At 45.6% G+C, this 25,884-nt stretch overlaps 2 protein-coding genes across 4 annotated transcripts in view; both read left to right on the top strand.

Moving 5' to 3' along the window:
- The window catches only part of LOC139368946 (laminin subunit beta-2-like), a 62,456-nt gene that overhangs the window by 1,287 nt on the left and 35,285 nt on the right, over nt 1-25,884 (top strand). For all 3 annotated transcript variants that reach the window (XM_071108469.1, XM_071108471.1, XM_071108470.1), the window contains exons 3-4: nt 16,197-16,366; nt 18,825-18,960. In XM_071108469.1, the coding sequence (XP_070964570.1) occupies nt 16,197-16,366; nt 18,825-18,960 (306 nt within the window). The remainder of the gene's footprint in view (nt 1-16,196; nt 16,367-18,824; nt 18,961-25,884) is intronic.
- LOC139367816 (keratin-associated protein 4-3-like) lies at nt 2,125-15,429 on the top strand. The gene is made up of 3 exons (XM_071106153.1): nt 2,125-2,156; nt 14,320-14,780; nt 15,419-15,429. The coding sequence occupies exons 1-3, from the start codon at nt 2,125-2,127 to the stop codon at nt 15,427-15,429; spliced, it is 504 nt and encodes a 167-aa protein (XP_070962254.1).

Genomic DNA, 25,884 nt, shown 5'->3' with positions numbered 1-25,884 from the left:
CAAAGCTCAGCTCTTCTCGCTCTCTCCTCTTCTCTCCTCCCCCTCCTCCTCGGAAGATGCTAGAGGATGAGAGAGCTGGGGATTTTTTAGCAGTGGGTGTATCTATTTTCTATAGGTCGTTGACAGCCGAGGCTCCTGTCTCACACTCGAAATGTAACTGGTCTTCATTGGGTCATTTGTGTCACAGTGGTCTCCCCCAGGCATTGTGGAAAAGCCTTGCAGGTGATTCTGCACGTGAGCCCCCACTGTAGTGATTTGTAGACGGGGAACAGCAGCTGTGTTAAGAAAGATCGTGAACCGGGACCTTCTTTACTGTGGAGTGAAAGGAGAGAAGAAAAGGCTGAACAAACTGTTCTCTTGTGAATAAATCTCCCTCTGAAAGAATGTACGTTGGTGACGAGTGTTCAGGCTTACATGAAAGAGGACAGAAGCATTCCTTATAGAACTAAAGCCTCTGTGACATAGCTTTCTTCTAGTCTCCTGGAGCACCGGTGGGCTTTTTGTGTGCAGATGAAGGACAGGTACAGGCTGGTGCCCAGTGTTGGGAGGCCCTCTGTGAACGGAGACTCCGGAACTCGTGGATTCAAGAACAATGGGCCAGTTAAAGCCAACCACAGAAACCAGAAGGAGAGGGGGAGAGAGAGAGAGAGAGGGGGGGGGGGGGTTATGAGAGAGAAGAAGAGTGGTGGGCAGGGACTTTTCTCTGCGAAAAAAAGGAAGATGATGAGGAGGATGATGAGGGGGGGGGGGGCGATGAGGAGGAGGATGAGGAGATGTTCTCTCTAATAACAAGAGTGTCATTGGCACTTGTGGTATCATGTTTAACCAGACCCCAGTGTACTTGACAGGGTCATATATCTTAGGTTAACACAGTACCTATTGTGAACTGTGTTTTGGGGTTTGTATTTCATCGATAGTGAATGGTTGTCAGGGTCAAGTTGACGTTGTGTATAACAAAGTAAGGGCACTTGAAGTTAAGAGTGCAAACACAATGCGTCAGGTAAAAGTTGGGATTGTTTCCTACCAGTTGTCACTTGAAACAGTGGGTTACAATATATATATTTTTTCTATCTCAGCTTTTTTGTCTCCGCTGATTGATGGCCATAGCACCATAGCCCTGTCATGTATGTTACAACCATATGAGATCATACATGCTCCTCAGGCTTTAACCCCAGTTGAACCCCCTCACACAGTTGAACCCCCTCACACAGTTGAACCCCATCACACAGTTGAACCCCATCACACAGTTGAACCCCATCACACAGTTGAACCCCCTCACACAGTTGAACCCCATCACACAGTTGAACCCCCCCACACAGTTGAACCCCATCACACAGTTGAACCCCATCACACAGTTGAACCCCCCCCACACAGTTGAACCCCCCCACACACAGTTGAACCCCCCTCACACAGTTGAACCCCCCCCACACAGTTGAACCCCATCACACAGTTGAACCCCATCACACAGTTGAACCCCCCCCCCCACACAGTTGAACCCCCCCCCCCCACACACAGTTGAACCCCCCCCCACACAGTTGAACCCCCTCACACAGTTGAACCCCCCCACACAGTTGAACCCCCTCACACAGTTGAACCCCCTCATACAGTTGAACCCCATCACACAGTTGAACCCCCCCCCACACAGTTGAACCCCCTCACACAGTTGAACCCCCCTCACACAGTTGAACCCCCCTCACACAGTTGAACCCCCTCATACAGTTGAACCCCATCACACAGTTGAACCCCCCCCCCCCACACAGTTGAACCCCCTCACACAGTTGAACCCCCCTCACACAGTTGAACCCCCTCACACAGTTGAACCCCCTCACACAGTGTTCCAATTAGCTGTTTCTCTACTGTCTACCTGTCTTCTTGGACAGAGGCACTTCCTCTACTTAGTCTGATGGGCTGCTTTCTGGTCTACTCTCACTCTAAGAAATATAACAGACAAGGCCCAGGGAGGGGAGGAGAAAGCCTGGACTGTGTTGTCCCTCCAGACCTGCTCAGCTTCTGCCTCTTCATCACACTTCTGTATGCATCTACAACCAAGCTCTATCGTATGATGATAGGCTCTGTCATACGTCTTAAATACACCTGTATATACACCTGTATTTAAGAGTGGACATGACGTTCATTATGGAGCCTGAGAGGGATTGGTCAGTCTACTATTGTTCCACTGACACCCTCCCCCGTCCTCCCTCTCACTGCACACAGTCTCCAGACTCCACTGCCTCAGTTCTAATATCAAGGGACAGGATGGTTGCCTAGTAAAAAAAACACTGACCTTTAAACCCTAACGAGCTGTTTCATGTGGTCATAAAGACGGGTCAGTGCTCACCTGTAATTGACTGGTATACAGATACCCCCATAGGGAGCGCTACGCTAGCTGATTTAGTTTGGTCTTACAGGTGAAGAGTTTAATTCCGAAACGCTATATATCCATTTTCAGAAATGTTGGTAAATTAGCTTTTTGTGTTGAAAGAACTTATGAAAGAGATTGGTGTTTTTTTTCCACTATTTAATCATTGCATGGGGTTGTTCAATGACAGACATCTATTTGTTCAAAATCCATCACTTGATGGTTTCATTTCAGAGAGACAAATAATCATGTTATTTTGTAAAATGCTATACATCTGCCTCACTCTTAGAGAAAGCAGTACTGCTTGATTTTACACATTAAAATGTAACATAACATACATTTTTTTTTTTTTTTACAAATGATTGTCACGATCGTCGTATTGAGTCGACCAAAGCACTGTGTGGTGTGAATGCATGATTTTTAATAAAGGACGAAAAAACACGAAGTACACTAACAAACTAACAAACTAAACCCCCCCCCCACATTTGTTGTTTTGGAATTGTGTATGGTTCACGGTTATCGTCTTTATTAAGCACGTTGAACTCTAACCACGCTGCGCTTTGGTCCTCTCCTTCGTCCACAGAACAAAACCGTTACATGAAGACCCAGTGCAGGGTTTTTATTTTAAGGCTCTTGGAGGAGGTGCAGGTATTTACAAAATATACAAATCATCCAACAAGATGCCGGACCAGGCTGAAAGTAAATAATATATATATTTCTGGTCAAATGACTATAAAGACTGAAGATCAGTCTGGCTAGCCCCTTAGGGCTCAGAACAACCCTAACTAACCCACACAGAGCCAGGCGGCCATCTTCCACTCCCATAAAGCTCTACACCTGAGTATACAGTATATACCCTGGCAGAGACCAGGTGACAGGAAACACTTGTATTAATATAAAACACTTTGTCAAACTAAGCCAATAAACACTTAGCAAGTAAACAACAATACAATAACAGTTTAGATACTATAACCTGTATGATACAGACATATATAGAATACTTTTAAAAGAGCTGGACTAGAGCAGAAACTCTTTCACACCAATTAGTACCCCAATTAGTAACGGAATGTCCCTTAATGAGCAGACCATGGCCACCTGTGTGCTTGGTGGCCACGCCCCTCCACATGCTACAAGACAGATCTCACACTAACATTTGTAAGTGCTGCTTTAGACTGGAAAATACTACAGATTTAGACTGGCAAATAGTACAGATTTAGACTGGCAAATAGTACAGATTTAGACTGGTAAATAGTACTGCTTTAGACTGGAAAATACTACAGATTTAGACTGGCAAATAGTACAGATTTAGACTGGCAAATAGTACAGATTTAGACTGGCAAATAGTACAGATTTAGACTGGTAAATAGTACTGCTTTAGACTGGAAAATACTACAGATTTAGACTGGCAAATAGTACAGATTTAGACTGGCAAATAGTACAGATTTAGACTGGCAAATAGTACAGATTTAGACTGGCAAATAGTACAGATTTAGACTGGCAAATAGTACAGATTTAGACTGGCAAATAGTACAGATTTAGACTGGCAAATGGTACAGATTTAGACTGGTAAATAGTACTGCTTTAGACTGGAAAATACTACAGATTTAGACTGGCAAATAGTACAGATTTAGACTGGCAAATAGTACAGATTTAGACTGGCAAATAGTACAGATTTAGACTGGCAAATAGTACAGATTTAGACTGGCAAATAGTACAGATTTAGACTGGCAAATAGTACAGATTTAGACTGGCAAATAGTACAGATTTAGACTGGCAAATAGTACAGATTTAGACTGGCAAATAGTACAGATTTAGACTGGTAAATAGTACTGCTTTAGACTGGAAAATACTACAGATTTAGACTGGCAAATAGTACAGATTTAGACTGGCAAATAGTACAGATTTAGACTGGCAAATAGTACAGATTTAGACTGGAAAATTCTACAGATTTAGACTGGAAAATTCTACAGATTTAGACTGGAAAATTCTACAGATTTAGACTGGAAAATACTACAGATTTAGACTGGAAAATAGTACAGATTTAGACTGTCAGATAGTACTGCTTTAAACTGGCAAATAGTACTGCTTTAGACTGGCAAATAGTACTGCTTCAGACTGGCAAATAGTACTGCTTTAAACTGACAAATAGTACTGCTTTAGGCTGACAAATAGTACTGCTTTATACTGGCAAATAGTACTGCTTTAGACTGGCAAATAGTACTGCTTTAGACTGGCAAATAGTACTGCTTTAAACTGACAAATAGTACTGCTTTAGACTCATAGTGCTGCTTTAAACTGGCAAATAGTACTGCTTTAGACTCATAGTACTGCTTTAGACTGGCAAATAGTACTGCTTTAGACTGGCAAATAGTACTGCTTTCGACTGGCAAATAGTACTGCTTTAGACTGGCAAATAGTACTGCTTTAGACTCAAATAGTACTGCTTTAGACTCAAATAGTACTGCTTTAGACTCATAGTACTGCTTTAGACTGGCAAATAGTACTGCTTTAGACTCATAGTACTGCTTTAGACTGGTAAATAGTACTGCTTTAGACTGGTAAATAGTACTGCTTTAGACTCATAGTACTGCTTTAGACTGGAAAATAGTACTGCTTTAAACTGACAAATAGTACTTTAGACAAGCAACATAACCAACACACTTTCTGATTTACTTCTCATGTCTTCTGTCATTTATATTCAATGTTTATAAATTATTTGGAATAGATCAAGTACAGGTAACAAGGTGAGGTGACCAAGCAATTATATCTCCAGGTATACTGTGATAATGGGACTAGTGCGTGCAGTTTGAAGGATGTTGCTAACTAACGCTAGCGCAATTGCTAAGTTCCAGTCATTGCCCTAATGCTCGTTAGCATCGTCTTGCGAAACTACCTCTAACTTCCTTCATACTAGACAACAGAGACATACAAATGGTGTCCACAAGTTCTTTTGACTCTGGAGAAGTAAAGAAAGGATCTCATTGCCAAAATCCCAAAGTATCCCTTTAAAATAGCTAGGTGAGAAAACCACATATCACAGTCAAATATACAGAATGCAAACATTCCATTCCGGCTAAACAATAGATGTAGCGTTTAGCAAAAAAACACATTTTCATACACATCTAAAACATTTAAATAAAACATCTGGCAACGGTAATACTTTACAAACACATGACGGTACCCATAAGAAATCATTTCTGATGAAAAAAACAGAAATGTGGAAAAACTGGTGGATGTAGCGTTTTGGAAATAAACTCTTTATGTTGATGTGTGAAATTGTGAACATGTGGCCAGAAGGTGTTGCAGTCATCTGATTTCTTACCTCTTCCTTGTTTCATTACTCATCTCTAGTGATACCTGGAGGGAAATGACAGGAAGTGTCTGGCTTATCCAGGTCATCTCTCTGTGTCCCAAGGGACAGGAAAGGTCAGCTGCTGGTCTTGGTTCAACTGAAATGGAAAGAAAAATGACTTCCTACCATCACACATATGAACGGAGGCATGTTCTGGTTCAGTCATACACAGTACACACACACACACACACACACACACACACACACACACACACACACACACACACACACACACACACACACACACACACACACACACACACACACACACACACACACACACACACACACACACATTTAGTTTTTCTGTGTATGTATTTCCATTTAAAATCATATTTCCCCTAACCCTAAATCTTACCCTAGCCTTAACCCGTAAACCTAACCTAATTCTAACCCTAATTGTAACCTTAAAATAGCCTTTGTCCTCATGGGGACGTGAGAAATGTTCTTTGTTTAACTATCCTTGAGACGGATTTTAGGTCCCCACAAGGATAGAAGAACCGACTAATACACACACACACACACACACACACACACACACACACACACACACACACACACACACACACACACACACACACACAGAACAGACTTTCCTTAATCTCAAGGTTATTCGGAGATTGTACATTAAATCAATTGAAATACCAGACAGATTTACACAAAAGTCTTTGATTGTGTCTCTGATAAAATGGATCAGGAAAATGGAGTGCACTTGGAGTATAACACAATTACAAATCCCCTGTGTACTTTCTCAGTAGAAACACATGTGTGATTAGTTTGGGGCGGCAGGTTATAGCGTTGGGCCAGTAACCGAAAGGTTGCTCAATCGAATCCCTGACAAGGTAAAAACATCTGTCGTTCTGCCCCTGAACAGGGCAGGTAACCCACTGTTCCTAGGCCGTCATTGTAAATAAGAATTTGTTCTTAACAGACTTGCCTAGTTAAATAAAAGCACTTTTTAAAATATTTTTTAGCTAATGTCCATGTGCTCCAGTGGAGGATTTGAGTGAATCTCCATCCGTTACCCCAGCTGGTGAAAGAGCAAACGGAAATCACTAGTCAGTAAATCAAACCCACAGCTACTTGACTGGCTGGCTGCAGCCAACATCTGCTGCACATGTAGTGTCTGACTGCCCACGTAGACTTACACTGAATAATAGCATGGCCAGGGGCTGGTGACTGAACAGATCTGGGACTTGGAAGTACCAAAGGGCATAGGAGGTATGGCAAGGGTCTGGGGCTGAAACAGGACTCTGGAGACCAGAGTCGAAGAACCAGGGTGATTTACACTCAGCAGGAGCAGATGCTTCCCTGTGGCAGGACTCGTTACTCTTAGCGACTGGGTAAGTAACTAGGCAGGGCTCTCTCAGCGCAGCACTATTCCCCCCCCGGAGGAATCACCATCTACATGGAGATTCCCAGGATTCCATGCTGGAAGGGAGGAGAGGAAGGAGGAGAGAGGCACTTTACTCTGGATGTGGGAGTGGATGGCTCATTAGAAGGGACCAGAGAGAGAGGGGAGGGAGGAGAGAGAGACCAGAGAGAGAGGGGAGGGAGGAGAGAGAGACCAGAGAGAGAGGGGAGGGAGGAGAGAGAGAGAGAGAGAGACCAGAGAGAGGGGTGAGGGATAAGAGAGAGAGACCAGATAGAGAGGGGAGGGAGGACAGAGAGAGACCAGAGAGAGAGGGGAACTAGCCGCCTGCCCTGTGGAGGCTAGTTTGACTTTCTCCTGCCCTGTGGATTCTAGTTTGACTTTCTGCTGCCCTGTGGAGGCTAGTTTGACTTTCTCCTGCCATGTGGAGGCTAGTTTGACTTTCTCCTGCCCCGTGGAGGCTAGTTTGACTTTCTCCTGCCCTGTGGAGGCTAGTTTGACTTTCTCCTGCCCCGTGGAGGCTAGTTTGACTTTCTCCTGCCCTGTGGAGGCTAGTTTGCTCTGTGCCAGTTCTATACTTCCCTGTGCTCTCTCAAAGCCACACCCACATTCAGGTCAGGAACAGGATGTCAAGCAGTGACGTTTGTCTGCAGCGCTACTCTTATTCTGTTTACTCAATTCTCACTCAAGCTGTGCCAAGAGCTCCAAATGCTGCCATCACCTAAAAACAAGTGTTCTAGATGTACTGTAGCGTCACCTCCATAGCTCTCTCTTTGGGGGGGTGCAATCTCCCTTTCATATTTTATGACTGTCTGTCTGTGTATGCGTGTACTGTATGTGATTGTGTTTGTCTTGGTGATTGGTTCCAGTGTTTACACCCAGGAAGGTGCTGACAGCAGATTCCTTTTCGTCTTTGTCACCCAGTCAGATTGGAATGTTTCTTCTGGATGTCACATCGCCATCCGCCCCCAGTCTGTCTCCAAACACAACCCAGTGACATGTCAAAGAGATCAGATCCCTGCTGCTCTCACCGTGGAGACAACGACTGGAGGTTTTTATTATCCTACTAGGAACACATAGTGCTAAACAACTTTATTGAAAGTTGAGGAAAAGTAGAAGAGACAGGACAGAGTGAGTCACCAGCTGACAGGCACAGCCGTCTTTCCAGAGAGTGCCAGGACAGGCAGTGGGGTTTAGCGTACACACACACACACATACACACACACACACACACAGAGAGACAGACAGACAGAGAGAGACAGAGAGACAGAGAGAGATAGAGAGAGAGACAGAGAGAGAGAGACAGAGAGAGAGAGACAGAGAGATAGAGAGAGAGAGACAGAGAGAGAGACAGAAATAGAGAGAGAGACAGAGAGAGAGAGTACAGAGAGAGAGAGTACAGAGAGAGAGAGAGTATAGAGAGACTGAGAGAGAGAGAGAGTACAGAGAGAGAGAGAGAGTACAGAGAGACAGAGATAGAGAGAGAGACAGAGAGAGAGACAGACATAGAGAGAGAGACAGAGAGAGAGAGAGAGACAGACATAGAGAGAGAGACAGACATAGAGAGAGAGAGAGAGAGAGAGACAGACATAGAGAGAGAGACAGAGAGAGAGAGAGAGACAGAGAGAGAGAGAGAGAGAGACAGAGAGACAGAGAGAGAGAGACATAGAGAGAGAGAGAGAGAGAGAGAGAGAGAGAGAGAGAGAGAGAGAGAGAGAGACAGACATAGAGAGAGAGGCAGATTAGCTGGGGCAAGGCCGACTGCAGACCAGAGAGAATGCTGGGGAGCTGTTCAGTCTAAACGAATTACACTTGTTTTCGGAAGAGGTGGAAATAACTATTATTATACACATAATAAACCACATTAGCAGTGCAGAGTGGATGTGCAGTTCAGTATAGTCCAGAGCAGAGGAGAGGAAACAATCACTAAAATGTCCTGTTGACTGAGAATTATAATGATGTTCAGTGCACATTACATTTTTATGGATTTGATCTCTTTAATTCTGCCAAATTTCTCAATCAATCGTGTAAGTGGCAGATGTTTCTACTTGTTAGCACCTAGCTCAACAGTAGGACTTGTACTTCTGGTCTGTGGCTAATGCTAGGTTAATAGCTCAATGACAGGTCTTGTATCTCAACCTCTCCTAATCTGTGGCTAGGCTAGCTCAACAGAAGGACGTCTAGTCTATGGCTAATACTAGGCTAGGCTAATAGCTCAACATCAGGGCTTGTATCTCAACCTCGACTGGTCTGTGGGTAGGCTATACAACAGCACTATCTCCTAGTAGTTGGCTCCCGAGTGGCGCAGCGGTCTAAGGCATTACATCTCAGTGCTAGATGCGTCACTACAGACACCCTGGTTCGATTCCAGGCTGTATCACAACCGGCAGTGATTGGGAGTCCAGTAGGGCAGCACACAATTGGCCCAGCGTCGTCCGGGTTTGGCAGGTGTAGGCCGTCATTGTAAATAATAATTTGTTCTTAAATGACTTGCCGAGTTAAATAAAGGTTCAATAAGTAAATAAAAAGTAGTCTGTGGCTAGGCTATAGCCCCACAGCAGTGCTTTGTTAGCTCTGAGATACGCCTCCCTCTCAGCTGTCAGCCTGGCCTGCATTCCTCCCTGGCCCTGCCTGTCCATGTATGGGCAGGAGGAGAAAATGGCAGACAGAGAGCTGCTGAGATGAGAAAGCAACACTGCTGCCTAGTCAACCATCACTATTTAACTCATACTGCTGCCTAGTCAACCATCACTATTTAACTCATACTGCTGCCTAGTCAACCATCACTATTTAACTCACACTGCTGCCTAGTCAACCATCACTATTTAACTCACACTGCTGCCTAGTCAACCATCACTATTTAACTCATACTGCTGCCTAGTCAACCATCACTATTTAACTCATACTGCTGCCTAGTCAACCATCACTATTTAACTCATACTGCTGCCTAGTCAACCATCACTATTTAACTCACACTGCTGCCTAGTCAACCATCACTATTTAACTCATACTGCTGGCTAGTCAACCATCACTATTTAACTCATACTGCTGCCTAGTCAACCATCACTATTTAACTCACACTGCTGCCTAGTCAACCATCATTATTTAACTCACACTGCTGCCTAGTCAACCATCAACCACTTAACTTCTTTGGGATAGGGGGCGGTATTTTGACGTCCGGATGAAAAGCGTGCCCAAAGTAAACTGCCTGTTACTCAGGCCCAGAAGCTAGCATATAATTGGTAGATTTGGATAGAAAACACTCTAAAGTTTCTAAAACTGTTAAAATAATGTCTGAGTATAACAGAACTGATATGGCAGGCGAAACCCCGAGGACAAACCCCCCCCCCCCCCCCCCCCAAAAAAATGTTTAATCCTACCACTGATTTCAATGGCTGGCACTTTTATAATAGGGCGAAATCGTGCCCAATTGCAGTTCCTAGGGTTTCCACTAGATGTCAACAGTCTTTAGAAATAGTTTCAGGCTGGTTTTTGGAAAAATTAGCCAGAAATTGTCGTTTTTCTAGGTGGCTCCCATTTTTCCTGTAGTGTTTCCAAGCGCATGAATGAGAACGCGTTCTTTGGTATTTTTCTCCGGTAAAGACAATAACGATTCTCCTTCTTAAATTTGATCGTTTATTTTCATATTAGGGTACCTAAGGTTTGATTATGAACGTAGATTGATCAGCGTCCCACTGATCTTCAAGAGGTTTTAAGTCACACTGCTGCCTAGTCAACCATTTAACTCACCCTGCTGCCTAGTCAACCATTTAACTCACCCTGCTGCCTAGTCAACCATTTAACTCACCCTGCTGCCTAGTCAACCATTTAACTCACCCTGTTGCCTAGTCAACCATTAACCCATTTCCACCAGTATGTTATCATAGCATCCAGTGGGATTTTTTATTTTGACTTATTTCTGTATGACCGAAAGAGATGAATGGTTACTCATCACATACAGGTCCTCTTCTCACACACTTTGATCAAAATAACTCTCACCCTGGAGAAATACATACTGAAATGAAAAAGTATTTCAGTTGGAGGACGGTTAAACAGTATATATATAACCTGGTGAGCCGATAGTGTTGTGTCCTGGGGGGACTATGACATCAACTCCCCTCAGTCTCTGTCCAGTATATAACCTGGTGAGCCGATAGTGTTGTGTCCTGGAGGGACTATGACATCAACTCCCTCAGTCTCTGTCCAGGATGTCTGTGAAAGCTCTCCAACACACACAGACAGACAGACAGACAGACAGACAGACAGACAGACAGACAGACAGACAGGCAGGCAGACAGGCAGGCAGGCAGGCAGGCAGGCAGGCAGGCAGGCAGGCAGACAGACAGACAGACAGGCAGACAGGCAGACCTGGCAGACAGGCAGACAGGCAGACAGGCAGACAAACAGAGACAGGATAAAAGAGTTTAGGGGAGGCCCTGAAATTATAGACTGTACATCAGTCTATCCCCCCACTCCCATCTCCCCTCTACTAGACAATACACACACGCTTGAGTGTGTGCCAACAACCAAAATAGATATCATGTTGAGCCTGGATGAGTTCTCTTCATTTCTCTACAAACACTTTGTATTAGGCTTTATCTCCATCTCTCTCTCCCCCTCTCTATCTCTCACTCTCTTTCTCTCCATCTCTCTCCATCTCTGTCTCTCTCCATCTCTGTCTCTCTCCATCTCTGTCTCTCCCCATCTCTCTCTCTCTCCATCTCTCTTTCTCTCCATCTCTCTCCATCTCTATCTCTCACTCTCTTTATCTCCATCTCTCTCTCTCCCTCTCTATCTCTCACTCTCTTTATCTCCATCTCTCTCTCTCCCTCTCTATCTCTCACTCTCTTTCTCTCCATCTCTCTCCATCTCTGTCTCTCTCCATCTCTCTCCATCTATCTCTCTCTCTCTCTCTCTCCTCCTCTCTATCTCTCACTCTCTTTCTCTCCATCTCTCTCTCCTCATCTCTATCTCTCACTCTCTTTATCTCCATCTCTCTCTCCCCCTCTCTATCTCTCACTCTCTATCTCTCACTCTCTTTCTCTCCATCTCTCTCCATCTCTGTCTCTCTCCATCTCTCTCTCCCCCTCTCTATCTCTCACTCTCTTTCTCTCCATCTCTCTTTCTCTCATCTCTCTCCATCTCTGTCTCTCTCCATCTCTCTCTCCCTCTATCTCTCTCCATCACAGTCTCTATCCATCTCTCTATTTCTCTCTATCTCTCTCCATATGTCTCCATCTCTCTCTCTCTCTCTCTCTCTCTCTCTCTTTCTCTCTCTCTCGCTCTCTCTCTTTCCATCTCTCTCCATTTATCCATCTCTCTCCCTATCTCTCTCTATCTCTTTCCATCTCTCTTTCCATCTATCTCTCTCCGTCTCTCTCTCTTTACTCCTCATGACCAGAGACTGTAACCTTTTCACCAGAGGAAGAAAGGTTTATCATGGCAGTCAGGTCATTTAGTTTGTTGTTGCTCTTGTTTTAAGCAACAGGAAAGGGAATTTTGATAACATTACTACATCATTACGATAACAACAACAAAGAAAGATGTTTAACTTATTCCCACCATTGTCTGTGTACACCAATGCACTGTTTGCATAGGAAATATATGCTCTAGACTTTTTCTCAGGTACAGTCATTATTATGTGTTGAGTAAATGCCAAGTATGTGTGTGTGTGTGTGTGTGTGTGTGTGTGTGTGTGTGTGTGTGTGTGTGTGTGTGTGTGTGTGTGTGTGTGTGTGTGTGTGTGTGTGTTCGGTGCCTGGCAGTAGCACCCGTGTGAGACTTGTCTGATTGCCAGGTTTCCTCTAGACTAGAGAGTGTTTCAGTTGAAATCTTCTCAGGACTTTTCCCAGGAGACTCACAGTCCAAAGCAGTCCTAAAACTGTCACAATATGCAGCATACTGAATACTGAATGTAGATTCTTCATGTGTATGTTTATCTCTGTGTGTGCTGCATGTTTTTGCTTCCAATAACTATAGAGCACATTAGAAGCACCTGTTACAGACAAGACAGACAGAGCCTGTCAGTAATACCCTGCCAGACCTCCTCCCTGGCCCTTCTCGTCAGACTGAGGGCCTTCAGGTCTCACTAGTGCTTCACTAGGAATTTATTTCAGGATGTTGACGGCTGTTGGGTGTCATAAAATTTTATTTTCAATCACCCCACACCAGGGTTTCCGTGGTGTGGCGCCAGACAATGTGACCGGGAAGATTTTCATTTTACCGACCATTTGAGAAATTTACTGGACACGTACGCAATGAGTGTGTAACCCATTAGGCTGATCATAATGACATCACAGAAATCACATTTGGATTATGGGAATTCATCTTAACAGAACATTCAACTCTTGTAATGAAGCAGCTGATAAAATGTCATTTTCAATCATTTGCCAAAATGCGATTAGCAGTAAAACTGCATTAAAAACACCTGATGAGAGCGATTCCGTATGTGACAGGTATGAAAATATCTGTTAGAAACTTAGAAAGAGGGGGAATTAAAGATTTTAAAATTATCTTCAAAAATGTAACACGTACTTTTGGTTGTCAGGGAAAATGTATGGAGTAAAACGTCCCATGATGATCCTCAATAAGCACGAAGGTCAAATGTATTTCCATCAATTAATAAAAAACATAATTTAGCAATGAGATGTTTTTTTTAATGGCCCTTTTGGCAGGCAACAGCTTTTCTTTCTTTTTTTATCAGCCAAAAACGGAAACCCTCGCCCACACACATTTAATCTAGCAAGTCACACAAACACGCATGCACATGCACACGCAAACAGACTAACACACACAGACGCGCACACACAAGCTCACATGCACACGTGCGGACGCACAAACACACACGCATACACGCATACACACATACACACACACACACTTTATTGCTGTGCTGGCTTCGTTAACCTCCCAGTTGACCTTTGGCTATGTTTCCAGGTTGAGATGCTGTAGGTTGAGCTGCTGTAGGTTGAGCTGCTGTAGGTTGAGCTGCTGTAGGTTGAGCTGCTGTAGGTTGAGCTGCTGTAGGTTGAGCTGCTGTAGGTTGAGATGCTATAGGTTGAGCTGCTGTAGGTTGAGCTGCTGTAGGTTGAGATGCTATAGGTTGAGCTGCTATAGGTTGAGCTGCTGTAGGTTGAGCTGCTGTAGGTTGAGCTGCTGTAGGTTGAGCTGAGGTAGGTTGAGCTGCTGTAGGTTGAGCTGCTGTAGGTTGAGCTGCTGTAGGTTGAGCTGCTGTAGGAAGAGCTGCTGTAGGTTGAGCTGCTGTAGGTTGAGCTGCTGTAGCAAGAGCTGCTTTAGGTTGAGCTGCTGTAGTTTGAGCTGCTGTAGGTTGAGCTGCTGTAGGTTGAGCTGCTGTAGGTTGAGCTGCTGTAGGTTGAGCTGCTGTAGGAAGAGCTGCTGTAGGTTGAGCTGCTGTAGGTTGAGCTGCTGTAGGTTGAGCTGCTGTAGCAAGAGCTGCTTTAGGTTGAGCTGCTGTAGTTTGAGCTGCTGTAGGTTGAGCTGTTGTAGGTTGAGCTGCTGTAGGTTGAGCTGCTGTAGTTTGAGCTGCTGTAGGTTGAGCTGCTGTAGTTTGAGCTGCTGTAGGTTGAGCTGCTGTAAGTTGAGCTGTTGTAGGTTGAGCTGCTGTAGGTTGAGCTGCTGTAGTTTGAGCTGCTGTAGGTTGAGCTGCTGTAAGTTGAGCTGTTGTAGGTTGAGCTGCTGTAGGTTGAGCTGCTGTAGTTTGAGCTGCTGTAGTTTGAGCTGTTGTAGGTTGAGCTGCTGTAGGTTGAGCTGCTGTAGTTTGAGCTGCTGTAGGTTGAGCTGCTGTAGGTTGAGCTGCTGTAGGTTGAGCTGCTGTAGGTTGAGCTGCTGTAGGTTGAGCTGTTGTAGGTTGAGCTGCTGTAGGTTGAGCTGCTGTAGGTTGAGCTGCTGTAGGTTGAGCTGCTGTAGGTTGAGCTGCTGTAGGTTGAGTGGGCATGTCAAGTCAACCATTCTTGACCAGCAGAGGGAGCCCTAGCTAACCAGTACATTCCCCAAAAGTTAGTGCAGAGCGATTAGTGCTTTTTGAGATCGGTTCGATAATACAAAAATTATCACTGTTTTCCATTTCGGTTTCCCAAACTTTTTGGGGCATTAAATGCACTATGCATTATGTGGGTTGAATTCTGTAACAACAGAATAAAACCATTAATAAAAGTCCCATAATGGTAGTGACTTCCCATTACTGCTTATCACTTATCGCTAAACATCATTTATTCACATTACTTTACTTTAATAAAATATTTAAGTTCTTGTGTATATTACAATTGTTTTATGTTTATTTGAGTTTGTTATTTAATTCCAAGTCCTTGTCTCATAGCTGCTGTCTGACCAAATCACTATTTTAGTAGTTCTTCAAAGTAAATATGGCATACTTTTATGACTGCTCAATACCAACTATCAATCTTGGATCATGTATTTTCAAGTAGATATAGCTCACGAAGCAGCTGCTCCCTATCCCTCTCGATTGCGCATGGATTATGATTATGGTCGGTAATTAGAAACTATTAGAAACTACAACTCCCTACTACATCACACAGTTCAGTCTGGATCTGATTTATCTCTAGAGAAACTACAACTCCCTACTACATCACACAGTTCAGTCTGGATCTGATTTATCTCTAGAGAAACTACAACTCCCTACTACATCACACAGTTCAGTCTGGATCTGATTTATCTCTAGAGAAACTGTGCATTGAGCTCACAGAAAAAAAACAAATGAAATGGAATTCAAATAATTGAACGACTTCGGTCAATTTGTTGTTTAAAAAATGAAAAAATAACAAGCATTTCGGTTGATTGCTCATCACTACCAAAAGATAATCTATGTGTTTTTTCAACATTGGTAAGTAGCAGCGACTTCAGTTGGGCTCTGTTTTGGTTTCTGGATTAAACGTAGGCCCACTTCCTCTTTTGATTTCCTTTCCTGTACTGATTAGAGTTCATATGGTCCTCTAATGTCTTGCCAGACATGAAAGAGAGAGAGAGAGAGAGAGAGAGAGAGATCTTCACTCTAAGCGACTTTCTGCTATAACGCCCAGCTGTGATGTCATTTCCTGTCCTTTGTTAACCTCCTCTCCTTTTTCTTTATTCTCCAGCCCTAGCCTATGCCACCGCCCAGGGGCCCGACCACGCCCACGGCTGTACCCATGGCAGCTGTTACCCCGCAACGGGAGACCTGTTGGTGGGCCGTGAGAAGAGCCTGAAGGCCTCGTCTACCTGTGGCTCCAGGAAGAAAGAGCCTTACTGTATCGTCAGTCATCTACAGGCAAGTGATGTTTCTCTGTGTGTGTGTACCCAACATCCTCTCACCTACCATCTCACCTCCTTCTGTCCCGAGCTTCTGTTTGACTCCTGACTTGTGTCACCTCTGACCCCTAACCTCTGACCCCGATTGTGCTTTTTTGTTCGTTTATTTGTGTTGTTTGCAACTTATTTTTTTACTTATTTTGTACATAATGTTGCCGCTACTGTTTCTTATGACCGAAAATAACTTATGGACATCAGGATTGCGATTACTCACCACGGACTAGCAGAATCCTTTTTTGTCCTTTAACGAGTCTGACGAGGCCGACGAGGCCGACTGCTTTCTTGGGAACAGGCCCAGATCCCCATGATTTGCGTGAAGAGGAGGCGGAGAAAACGACACTATCAACATACAGCTGGCTGGTTATACGCTGCACCGACAGGATAGAACAGAGTTCTATGTAAACAGCTGAGGGGGGCTGACCAGACGCCCCTTGGTAAGATAAGGGGCGCCGGACGGAGTTCTGTAAATATCAGCTGATGCACGATATCTAAGGAAGTCTCGAGCTATTGCTCGCCTGAGGTATATCTCATGATAAACTGTAGACCACACTACCTACCTAGAGAGTTTTCATCTGTATTTTTCGTAGCTGTTTACATACCACCACGGTCAGAGGCTGGCACTAAGACAGCATTGAATGAGCTGTATTCTGCCATAACCAAACAAGAAAACGCTCATCCAGAGGTGGAGCTCCTAGTAGCCAGGTACTTTAATGCAGGGAAACTTAAATCCGTTTTACCAAATTTCTATCAGCATGTTAAATGTGCAACCAGAGGAAAAAAAACTCTGGACCACCTTTACTCCACACACAGAGACGCATACAAAGCTCTCCCCCGCCCTCCATTTGGCAAATCTGACCATAATTCTATCCTCCTGATTCCTGCTTACAAGCTAAAATTAAAGCAGGAAGCACCTGCTGACTGGATCAATAAAAAAAAGTGGTCAGATGAAGCAGATGCTAAACTACAGGACTGTTTTTCTAGCACAGACTGGAATATGTTCCGGCATTCTTCCGATGGCATTGAGGAGACACCACATCAGTCACTGGCTTTATCAATAAGTGCATCGAGGACGTCGTCCCCAGTGACTGTACGTACATACCCCAACTAGAAGCCATGGATTACAGGCAAATAACACTGTAACATGCATGAAAGCACTAGCTGTTCTGGAAGACTGTGATCACGCTCTCTGCAGCCGATGTGAGTAAGACCTTTAAACAGGTCAACATTCATAAAGTCGCAGTTGCTAGACGGATTACCAGGATATGTACTGCGAGCATGCGCTGACCAACTGGCAAGTGTCTTCACTGACATTTTCAACCTCTCCCTGTCCGAGTCAATAATATCAACATGTTTTAAGCAGACCACCATAGTACCTGTGCCCAAGAACACTAAGGTACCCTGCCCTAATGACTATCGACCCCTGGCACTCACGTCTGTAGCCATGAAGTGCTTGGAAAGACTGGTCATGGCTCACATCAACACCATTATCCCAGAAACCCTAGACCCACTCCAATTTTGCATATCGCCCCAACAGATCCACAGATGATGCAGTCTCTATTGCACTCCACACTGCCCTTTCCCATCTGGACAAAAGGAACACCTATGTGAGAATGCTATTCATTGACTACAGCTCAGCGTTCAACACCATAGTGCCCTCAAAGCTTATCACTAAGCTAAGGACCCTGGGACTCAACACCTCCCTCTGCAACTGGATCCTGGACTTCCTGACGGGCCGCCCCCAGGTGGTAAGGGTAGGTAACAACACATCCGCCACGCTGATCCTCAACACAGGTGCCCCTAAGGGGTGCGTGCTCAGCCACCTCCTGTATTCCCTGTTCACTCATGACTGCACGGCCAGGCACGACTCCAACACCATCATTACGTTTGCAGATGGTTCTACAGCTGCACCATCACTGCCTGGTATGGCAACTGCTCGGCCTCCGACCGCAAGGCACTACAGAGGGTAGCGCGAACGGCCCAGTACATCACTGAGGCCAAGCTTCCTGCTATCCAGGACCTCTATACCAGGCGGTGTCAGAGGAAGGCCCTATAAATTGTCAAAGACTCCAGCCACCCTAGTCATAGACTGTTCTCTCTGCTACCGCACGGCAAGCGGTACCGGATCTCCAAGTCTGGGTCAAAGCGACTGCTTAACAGCTTCTACCCCCCAAACCATAAGACTCCTGAACATCTAATCAAATGTCTACCCAGACTATTTGCACTGGTACCCTCCTGTATTTAGTCTTGCTGTTGTTATTTTACTGTTGCTCTTTAAATGCTTGTAACTTTTATTTATTATTCTTATCCATATTTGTTTTTGAACTGCATTGTTGGTTAGTGGCTCGTAAGTCAGCATTTCACTATAAGGTCTGTTGTATTCGGCGCAAGTGACTAATAAAATTTGATTGAATTTGTAGGATGAGAAGAAATGTTTCCAGTGTGACTCTCGCCGGCCATATGACCCAGTCTACAATACCATCAGTCACCGCATTGAGAACGTTATCACAACGTTTAAACCACACCGCAAGAAGTCCTGGTGGCAGTCAGAGAATGGTAAGAATTGAGATTGTATTCATTGGAGTTTCATTCACATCCATGTTTAAAGACATGCTCCAGAACTTTGGCGACTAGTAAATATTTTTTTAAACCTCCCGCTTCAACTTGTAAAGTTTATTCGCCACACAGGATACAACAGGTGTAAAACAGTACAATGTTTACCTTCAGAGCTCTTTCCCAACAATATAGTGTTAATAATAATATAATAATAGAAAATATAATAAACAAATAAAAGTACATATATAAAAAAAAACACGAGAACTACGATGAGAGTTAAATGAAACACTAGAACTACGATGAGAGTTAAATGAAACACTAGAATGCAAGTATATACAGGTCAGTGTCAGTACCTTATTCAATGTGCAGTGGTACTGGAGTAGTTATATATACAGGTCAGTGTCAGTACCTTATTCAATGTGCAGTGGTACTGGAGTAGTTATATATACAGGTCAGTGTCAGTACCTTATTCAATGTGCAGTGGTACTGGAGTAGTTATATATACAGGTCAGTGTCAGTACCTTATTCAATGTGCAGTGGTACTGGAGTAGTTATATATACAGGTCAGTGTCAGTACCTTATTCAATGTCCAGGGGTACTGGACTGGTTGTACCTTATTCAATGTCCAGGTGTACTGGAGTGGTTATATATACAGGTCAGTAACTCATTCAACACAAGGTGGGTTTTCTGTAGCAAACTGGCTCAAAATCTGTAAAAAGTGACTGGTAGTAGGATATACCTGTAAACAGGGCTGATAATTGACTGGTAGCAGGAATATATAAATTCTTATGGTAATATACTGATGGTAATATATACAGTGAATTCTGAAAGTATTCAGACCCCTTCCCTTTTCTCACATTTTGTTACCTTACAGCCTTATTCTAAAATGGATTCAATGAGACTTTTTTCGCATCAATCTACACACAATACCCCAAAATGACATCACAATACCCCATAACGACATCACAATACCCCATAATGACATCACAATACCCCATAATGACATCACAATACCCCAAAATTACATCACAATACCCCATAATGACATCACAATACCCCAAAATGACATCACAATACCCCCAAATGACATCACAATACACCATAATGACATCACAATACCCCAAAATGACAAAGTGGAAACAGGTTTTTAGAATTTTTTTCAAATGTATTAAAAACATAAATACCTTATTTACAAAAGTATTCAGACACTTTGCTATGAGACTCAAAATTGAGCTCAGGTGCATCCTGTTTCCATTGATCATCCTTGAGATGTTTCTACAACTTGATTGGAATCCACCTGTGGTCAATTCAATTGATTGGACATGATTTTGTAAGGCACACACCTGTCTATATAAGGTCCCACAGTTGACAGTGCATGTCAGAGCAAAAACCAAGCCATGAGGTGGAAGGAATTGTCAATAGTACCCCGAGACAGGATTGTGTCGAGCCATAGATCTGGAGAAGGGCACCAAAACATTTCTGCAGAATTGAAGGTCCCCAAGAACACACTGGCCTCCATCATTCTTAAAGGGAAGAAGTTTGAAACCACCAAGACTTTTCCTAGAGCTGGACGGCCGGCCAAACTGAGCAATCGGGGGAGTCCGATGGTCACTCTGACAGAGCTCCAGAGTTCCTCTGTGGAGATGGGAGAACATTCCAGATGGACAACCATCTCTGCAGCACTCCAGCAATCAGGCCTTTATGGTAGAGTGGCCAGACGGAAGCCACTACTCAGTAAAAGGAACATGACAGCCTGCTTGGAGTTTGCCAAAAAGGCACATAAAGGAATCTCAGACCATGAGAACAAGGATTCTATGGTCTGATGAAACCAAGATTAAACTCTTTGGCCTGAATGCCAAACCTCACATCTGGAGGAAACCTGGCACCATCCCTATGGTGAAACATTGTGTTGGCAGCATCATGCTGTGGGGATGTTTTTCATCAACAGTGGACTGAGAGACTCGTCAGTATTGAGGGAAAGATGAACGGAGCAAAGTACAGAGAGTTCCTTGATGAAAACCCTGCTCAATAGCGCTCAGGACTTCAGACTGGGGCGAAGGTTCACCTTCCAACAGTGACATGCTGATAGCCTGTTGCCTGGACTTGAATGGTGAATGGGAAGCGCGCTTCAATTAAAATACCAGTTGAGAAATAAAAAATATATATTTTTAATTGCGCACCAAAACAGTTCTTTAAACACACGATTACGTTTATAATTATTGCGCAATGAACAGGCTTATAAAAAGCGCAAGTTTTACTCCAGCAGCAACCAGCTGAAGACAACGCAGGAGTGGCTTCGGGACAAGTCTATGAATGGCTTTGAGTGGCCCAGCCAGAACCCGGATTTGAACCCGATCAAACATCTCTGGAAAATAGCTGTGCTGCGAAGCTCCCCATCCAACCTGACAGAGCTTGAGATGTTGAGAGGAATGGGAGAAACTCCCCAAATGCAGGTGTGCCAAGCTTGTAGAATCATACCCAAGAAGACTTGAGGCTGTAATCGCTGCCAAATGAGCTGTAACAAAGTACTGAGTAAAGGGTCTGAATACTTTTGTAAATGTGATGTTTCAGTTTTTTATTGACATTTCTGAAAAACTGTTTTTAGTCATTTAGGGGTATTGTGTGTAGATTGATGAGGAAAAATAACGATTTAATACATTTTAGAATAAGGCTGTAACGTAACAAAATGTGTAAAACGTCAAGGGGTCTGAATACTTTCCGAATGCACTGTACATGTAAACAGGAGTAGTAGTGACCAGTAGCAGGATAAATAGATACATCAATAATCAATGGACAGCAGTGTGATTCAGTAATACATCTAATCAATAATCATTTTAGCAGCAGCGTAGATTATGTCTGAGTGTGTTGTGACCTGTGGATGGACATAGAGTCAGTGTGGATAGTCTGTGGGAGAGAGAGAGCAGACGTTGTTAGCCATTTAACAGTGTTATGGCCAGGGGATTGAAGCTGTTTAGGAGTCTGTTTGTCTGAGCCTCGATGCTTTGGGTTGGAAGTGTCAATGTGTAGTTCATACACATATAATCTATGAGCAGAATTACTGTCTTACCTCATGTAGCCACTAAATCCCTTGTTTGAAAGGAACGGTTTACTGGAAGCTGTACAGCCACATTTTCCCTACATTTTCTCACACGTGGGTCCGCCCCCTAACGTTTCGAGTTCCAGCCAATGAAGTTCAGCCCCTTGCCATTTGAGTGACAGCTAGCAAGATGCACACACAGCAGAGCGAGAGAGCGCAATGACAGCGTGCATGTATCTGCGCTATGTGATGGTTTAATTATCAGAGACTACTGTCTAAAAAGTATACAAAAGTACAGAGAATCCCTTTAAGTGGACAATAATAATTCACCATGTTTTCACCATCTTTTGACAAAGTATAGTGAACCATTGACTTTATGTTTTGTGCTCAATTATCTCTGCCCTCTGCATTCGGTAACATGACATGCCCCCACATGCAGCTGCCTCTGCTATGAACTCATACAGAAGCCGTATTATTAGAGGCCTAATCTGGGTTCCCACTATTAATAACAGGTCTGCTCAAAAACCAAGGGGGGGGGGGGGGGGGTAGAGGGAGGAAGAGAGGGGGACTGGGAGTGGTGGGAGAGGGGGGGGGGAGAGAGGGACTGGGAGTGGTGGGAGAGGGGGGGGGGGAGAGAGGGACTGGGAGTGGTGGGAGAGGGGGGACGGGGAGAGAGGGACTGGGAGTGGTGGGAGAGGGGGGACAGGGAGAGAGTGAGGAAGAAAGGGGGACTGGGAGTGGTGGGAGAGGGGGGAGGGGGAGAGAGGGAGGAAGAAAGGGGGACTGGGAGTGGTGGGAATGATGAGTGGAGCAAAAAAAGAGAGAGAGTGAAATATGGGAGGGAGAGGGGGGGGTAGAGGGAGGAAGAGAGGGGGACTGGGAGTGGTGGGAGAGGGGGGACGGGGAGAGAGGGACTGGGAGTGGTGGGAGAGGGGGGACGGGGAGAGAGGGACTAGGAGTGGTGGGAGAGGGGGGACAGGGAGAGAGGGAGGAAGAGAGGGGGACTGGGAGAGGTGGGAGACGGGGGAGGGGGAGAGAGGGGGACTGGGAGTGGTGGGAATGATGAGTGGAGCAAAAAAAGAGAGAGAGTGAAATATGGGAGGGAGAGGGGGAGAGAGAGAGAGAGAGAGAAATATGGGAGGGAGACGGGGAGAGAGAGAGAGGGGGAGAGAGAGGGAGAGGGAGGGAGAGGGGGAGCGGGAGGGAGAGAGAGGGGGAGAGGGAGGGAGAGAGGGGGAGAGAGAGGGAGGGAGAGAGGGAGAGGGAGGGAGAGAGAGGGAGGGAGAGAGGGAGAGGGAGGGAGAGAGAGGGGGGAGAGAGAGAGGGAGAGAGAGAGGGGGAGAGAGAGGGAGGGAGAGAAAGGGAGAGAGGGATGGAGAGGGGGAGAGAGGGAGGGAGAGGGGGAGAGAGAGAGGGAGCGGAAGCTACATTGTGTCATGACAGTGAGTTCTGGTAGCTCTGTTCTGGACATCCAGGGATTTTATTAATCCATTCTTAATGGATTCTATTTCTATGGTTCTGGAGGTCCTTCAAAGTCCAGAGGTTTCACAGCCTCCATTACACTAAATCACCCTCCATCATAATCTCTCTGTACTGTAGTTTACTCTACATGGAGCAGCCAGCAGACACAGGCCCACAGCTGTGTGTATGGGAATTGGGGGTAATAACAGACCCGGCTGTACCGTGGTTCGGGAACTCCAACAAAGACAGGAACGTAAAAGAGGAGAGAGGAGAGGATGGAGTCAGAGGAATAGTGGGAAATGGAGAGAAGAGAGAGAGGAGGGAGGGAGGGAGGGAGATGAATAGTGGGAGATGGAGAGAAGAGGAGAGAGGAGGGAGGGAGGGAGATGAATAGTGGGAGATGGAGAGAAGAGAGAGAGGAAGGAGGGAGGGAGATGAATAGTGGGAAATGGAGAGAAGAGAGAGAGGAGGGAGGGAGGGAGGGAGATGAATAGTGGGAGATGGAGAGAAGAGAGGGAGGGAGGGAGGGAGGGAGGGAGGGAGGGAGGGAGGGAGGGAGGGAGGGAGGGAGGGAGGGAGTCAGATGAATAGTGGGAGATGGCGAGAGAGGAGGGAGGGAGGGAGGGAGTCAGATGAATAGTGGGAGATGGTGAGAGAGGAGGGAGGGAGGGAGGGAGGGAGTCAGATGAATAGTGGAAGATGGAGAGAAAGAGGGAGGGAGGGTCAGATGAATAGTGGGAGATGGTGGGAGTGGGGGAGTCAGATGAATAGTAGGAGATGGAGGGAGGGAGGGAGGGAGTGGGGGAGTCAGATGAATAGTAGGAGATGGAGGAGGGAGGGAGGGAGGGAGGGTGTCAGATGAATAGTGGGAGATGGAGGGAGTGGGGGAGTCAGATGAATAGTGGGAGATGGAGGGAGGGAGGGAGTGGGGGAGTCAGATGAATAGTGGAAGATGGAGAGAAAGAGGGAGGGAGGGTCAGATGAATAGTGGGAGATGGTGGGAGTGGGGGAGTCAGATGAATAGTGGGAGATGGAGGGAGGGAGGGAGTGGGGGAGTCAGATGAATAGTAGGAGATGGAGGGAGGGAGGGAGGGAGTGGGGGAGTCAGATGAATAGTAGGAGATGGAGGAGGGAGGGAGGGAGGGAGGGTGTCAGATGAATAGTGGGAGATGGAGGGAGTGGGGGAGTCAGATGAATAGTGGGAGATGGAGGGAGGGAGGGAGTGGGGGAGTCAGATGAATAGTGGGAGGTGGAGGGAGGGAGGGAGTGGGGGAGTCAGATGAATAGTAGGAGATGGAGGGAGGGAGGGAGGGAGTGGGGGAGTCAGATGAATAGTGGGAGATGGAGAGAAAGAGTGAGAGGAGGGTACATTGAGGGAACGACAGAAAATTAGATTTTGAGAAACGCTCAGCAATTTTCCTTCTTCATTGTTAATACAGAGCTCACATACAGCAGACAAAAGTCCAATTTCAGGTCTATGTCTGAGTGATTGACTACTGTGGACCACTATAGCACTGCCTGTACTCTGTGTAGAACACTGAGAGGTGGGAGACAGGAAACAGTCACTATTTTTACTCCCTGTCTCCGTGGTGGATCTGGCAGACCTTTAGAGTATGTGAGATGGAGCACAGTGGGATGCTTGTACTATACGCATGACAACAGTCCCTGTGTCCCTCGCATGAGGCCCCCTCTTGTACTAAGGGATTGGAGTGGAAGGCTGGGTCGGGTCGGTACCTCATGTCCACTGGACTGGAGAGCGGCGTGGCCCACTTCTACGAGGTTTTTCATTGCAGGACAGGTACCGGTAGGCCATTAGAAGGATGTGTGAGTGGGTTGTTTCCGTTGGTGGAGTGTTTCTAATTGCTCTCCATTAGCCAAGCCTCACAACAGCAGTGATGGGAAAAAAACAGAGCACTATTTGTTGTGTTCCCTCTCCTACTCTACAGCTCTTTCTCTCTCTTTTCTTCCCTTACCTTCTCTTTGCTTATTTTTTTACTGTGTATGTCTCTCCCTCGCTCTCCCTCTCCCTCTCTCTCCCCCTCTCCATCTCTCCCTCTCTCCCTCTCCCTCTCTCTCCCCCTCTCCCTCTCCCCCTCCCTCTCCCTCTCTCCCTCTCCCTCTCCATCTCTCCCTCTCTCTCCCTCTCCCTCTCTCTCCCCCTCTCCCTCTCCCTTTCTCTCCCCCTCTCCCTGACCCTCTCTCTCCCCCTCTCCCTCTCCCTCTCCCTCTCTCTCCCCCTCTCCCTCTCCCCCTCCCTCTCCCTCTCTCCCTCTCCCTCTCCATCTCTCTCTCCCTCCCTCTCCCTCTCCCTCTCTCTCCCCCTCTCCCTCTCCCTTTCTCTCCCCCTCTCCCTCTCCCTCTCCCTCTCTCTCCCCCTCTCCATCTCTCCCTCTCTCCCTCTCCCTCTCTCTCCCCCTCTCCCTCTC

The sequence above is a fragment of the Oncorhynchus clarkii genome, chromosome 16 (assembly GCF_045791955.1).
Source record: "Oncorhynchus clarkii lewisi isolate Uvic-CL-2024 chromosome 16, UVic_Ocla_1.0, whole genome shotgun sequence".
NCBI lineage: Eukaryota > Metazoa > Chordata > Actinopteri > Salmoniformes > Salmonidae > Oncorhynchus > Oncorhynchus clarkii.
Note: the sequence above shows the minus strand (reverse complement) of the source record. Positions and strands in the feature narration are given on the sequence as shown.

Excerpts from the sequence above, each read along its gene's own strand:
- LOC139367816 (XM_071106153.1), top strand. The coding sequence starts at position 2,125 with ATGACGTTCATTATGGAGCCTGAGAGGGATTG. Across the intron at positions 2,157-14,319 it reads ATGGAGCCTGAGAGGGATTG|GAAGAGCTGCTGTAGGTTGA; the intron begins GTCAGTCTACTA and ends GAGCTGCTGTAG.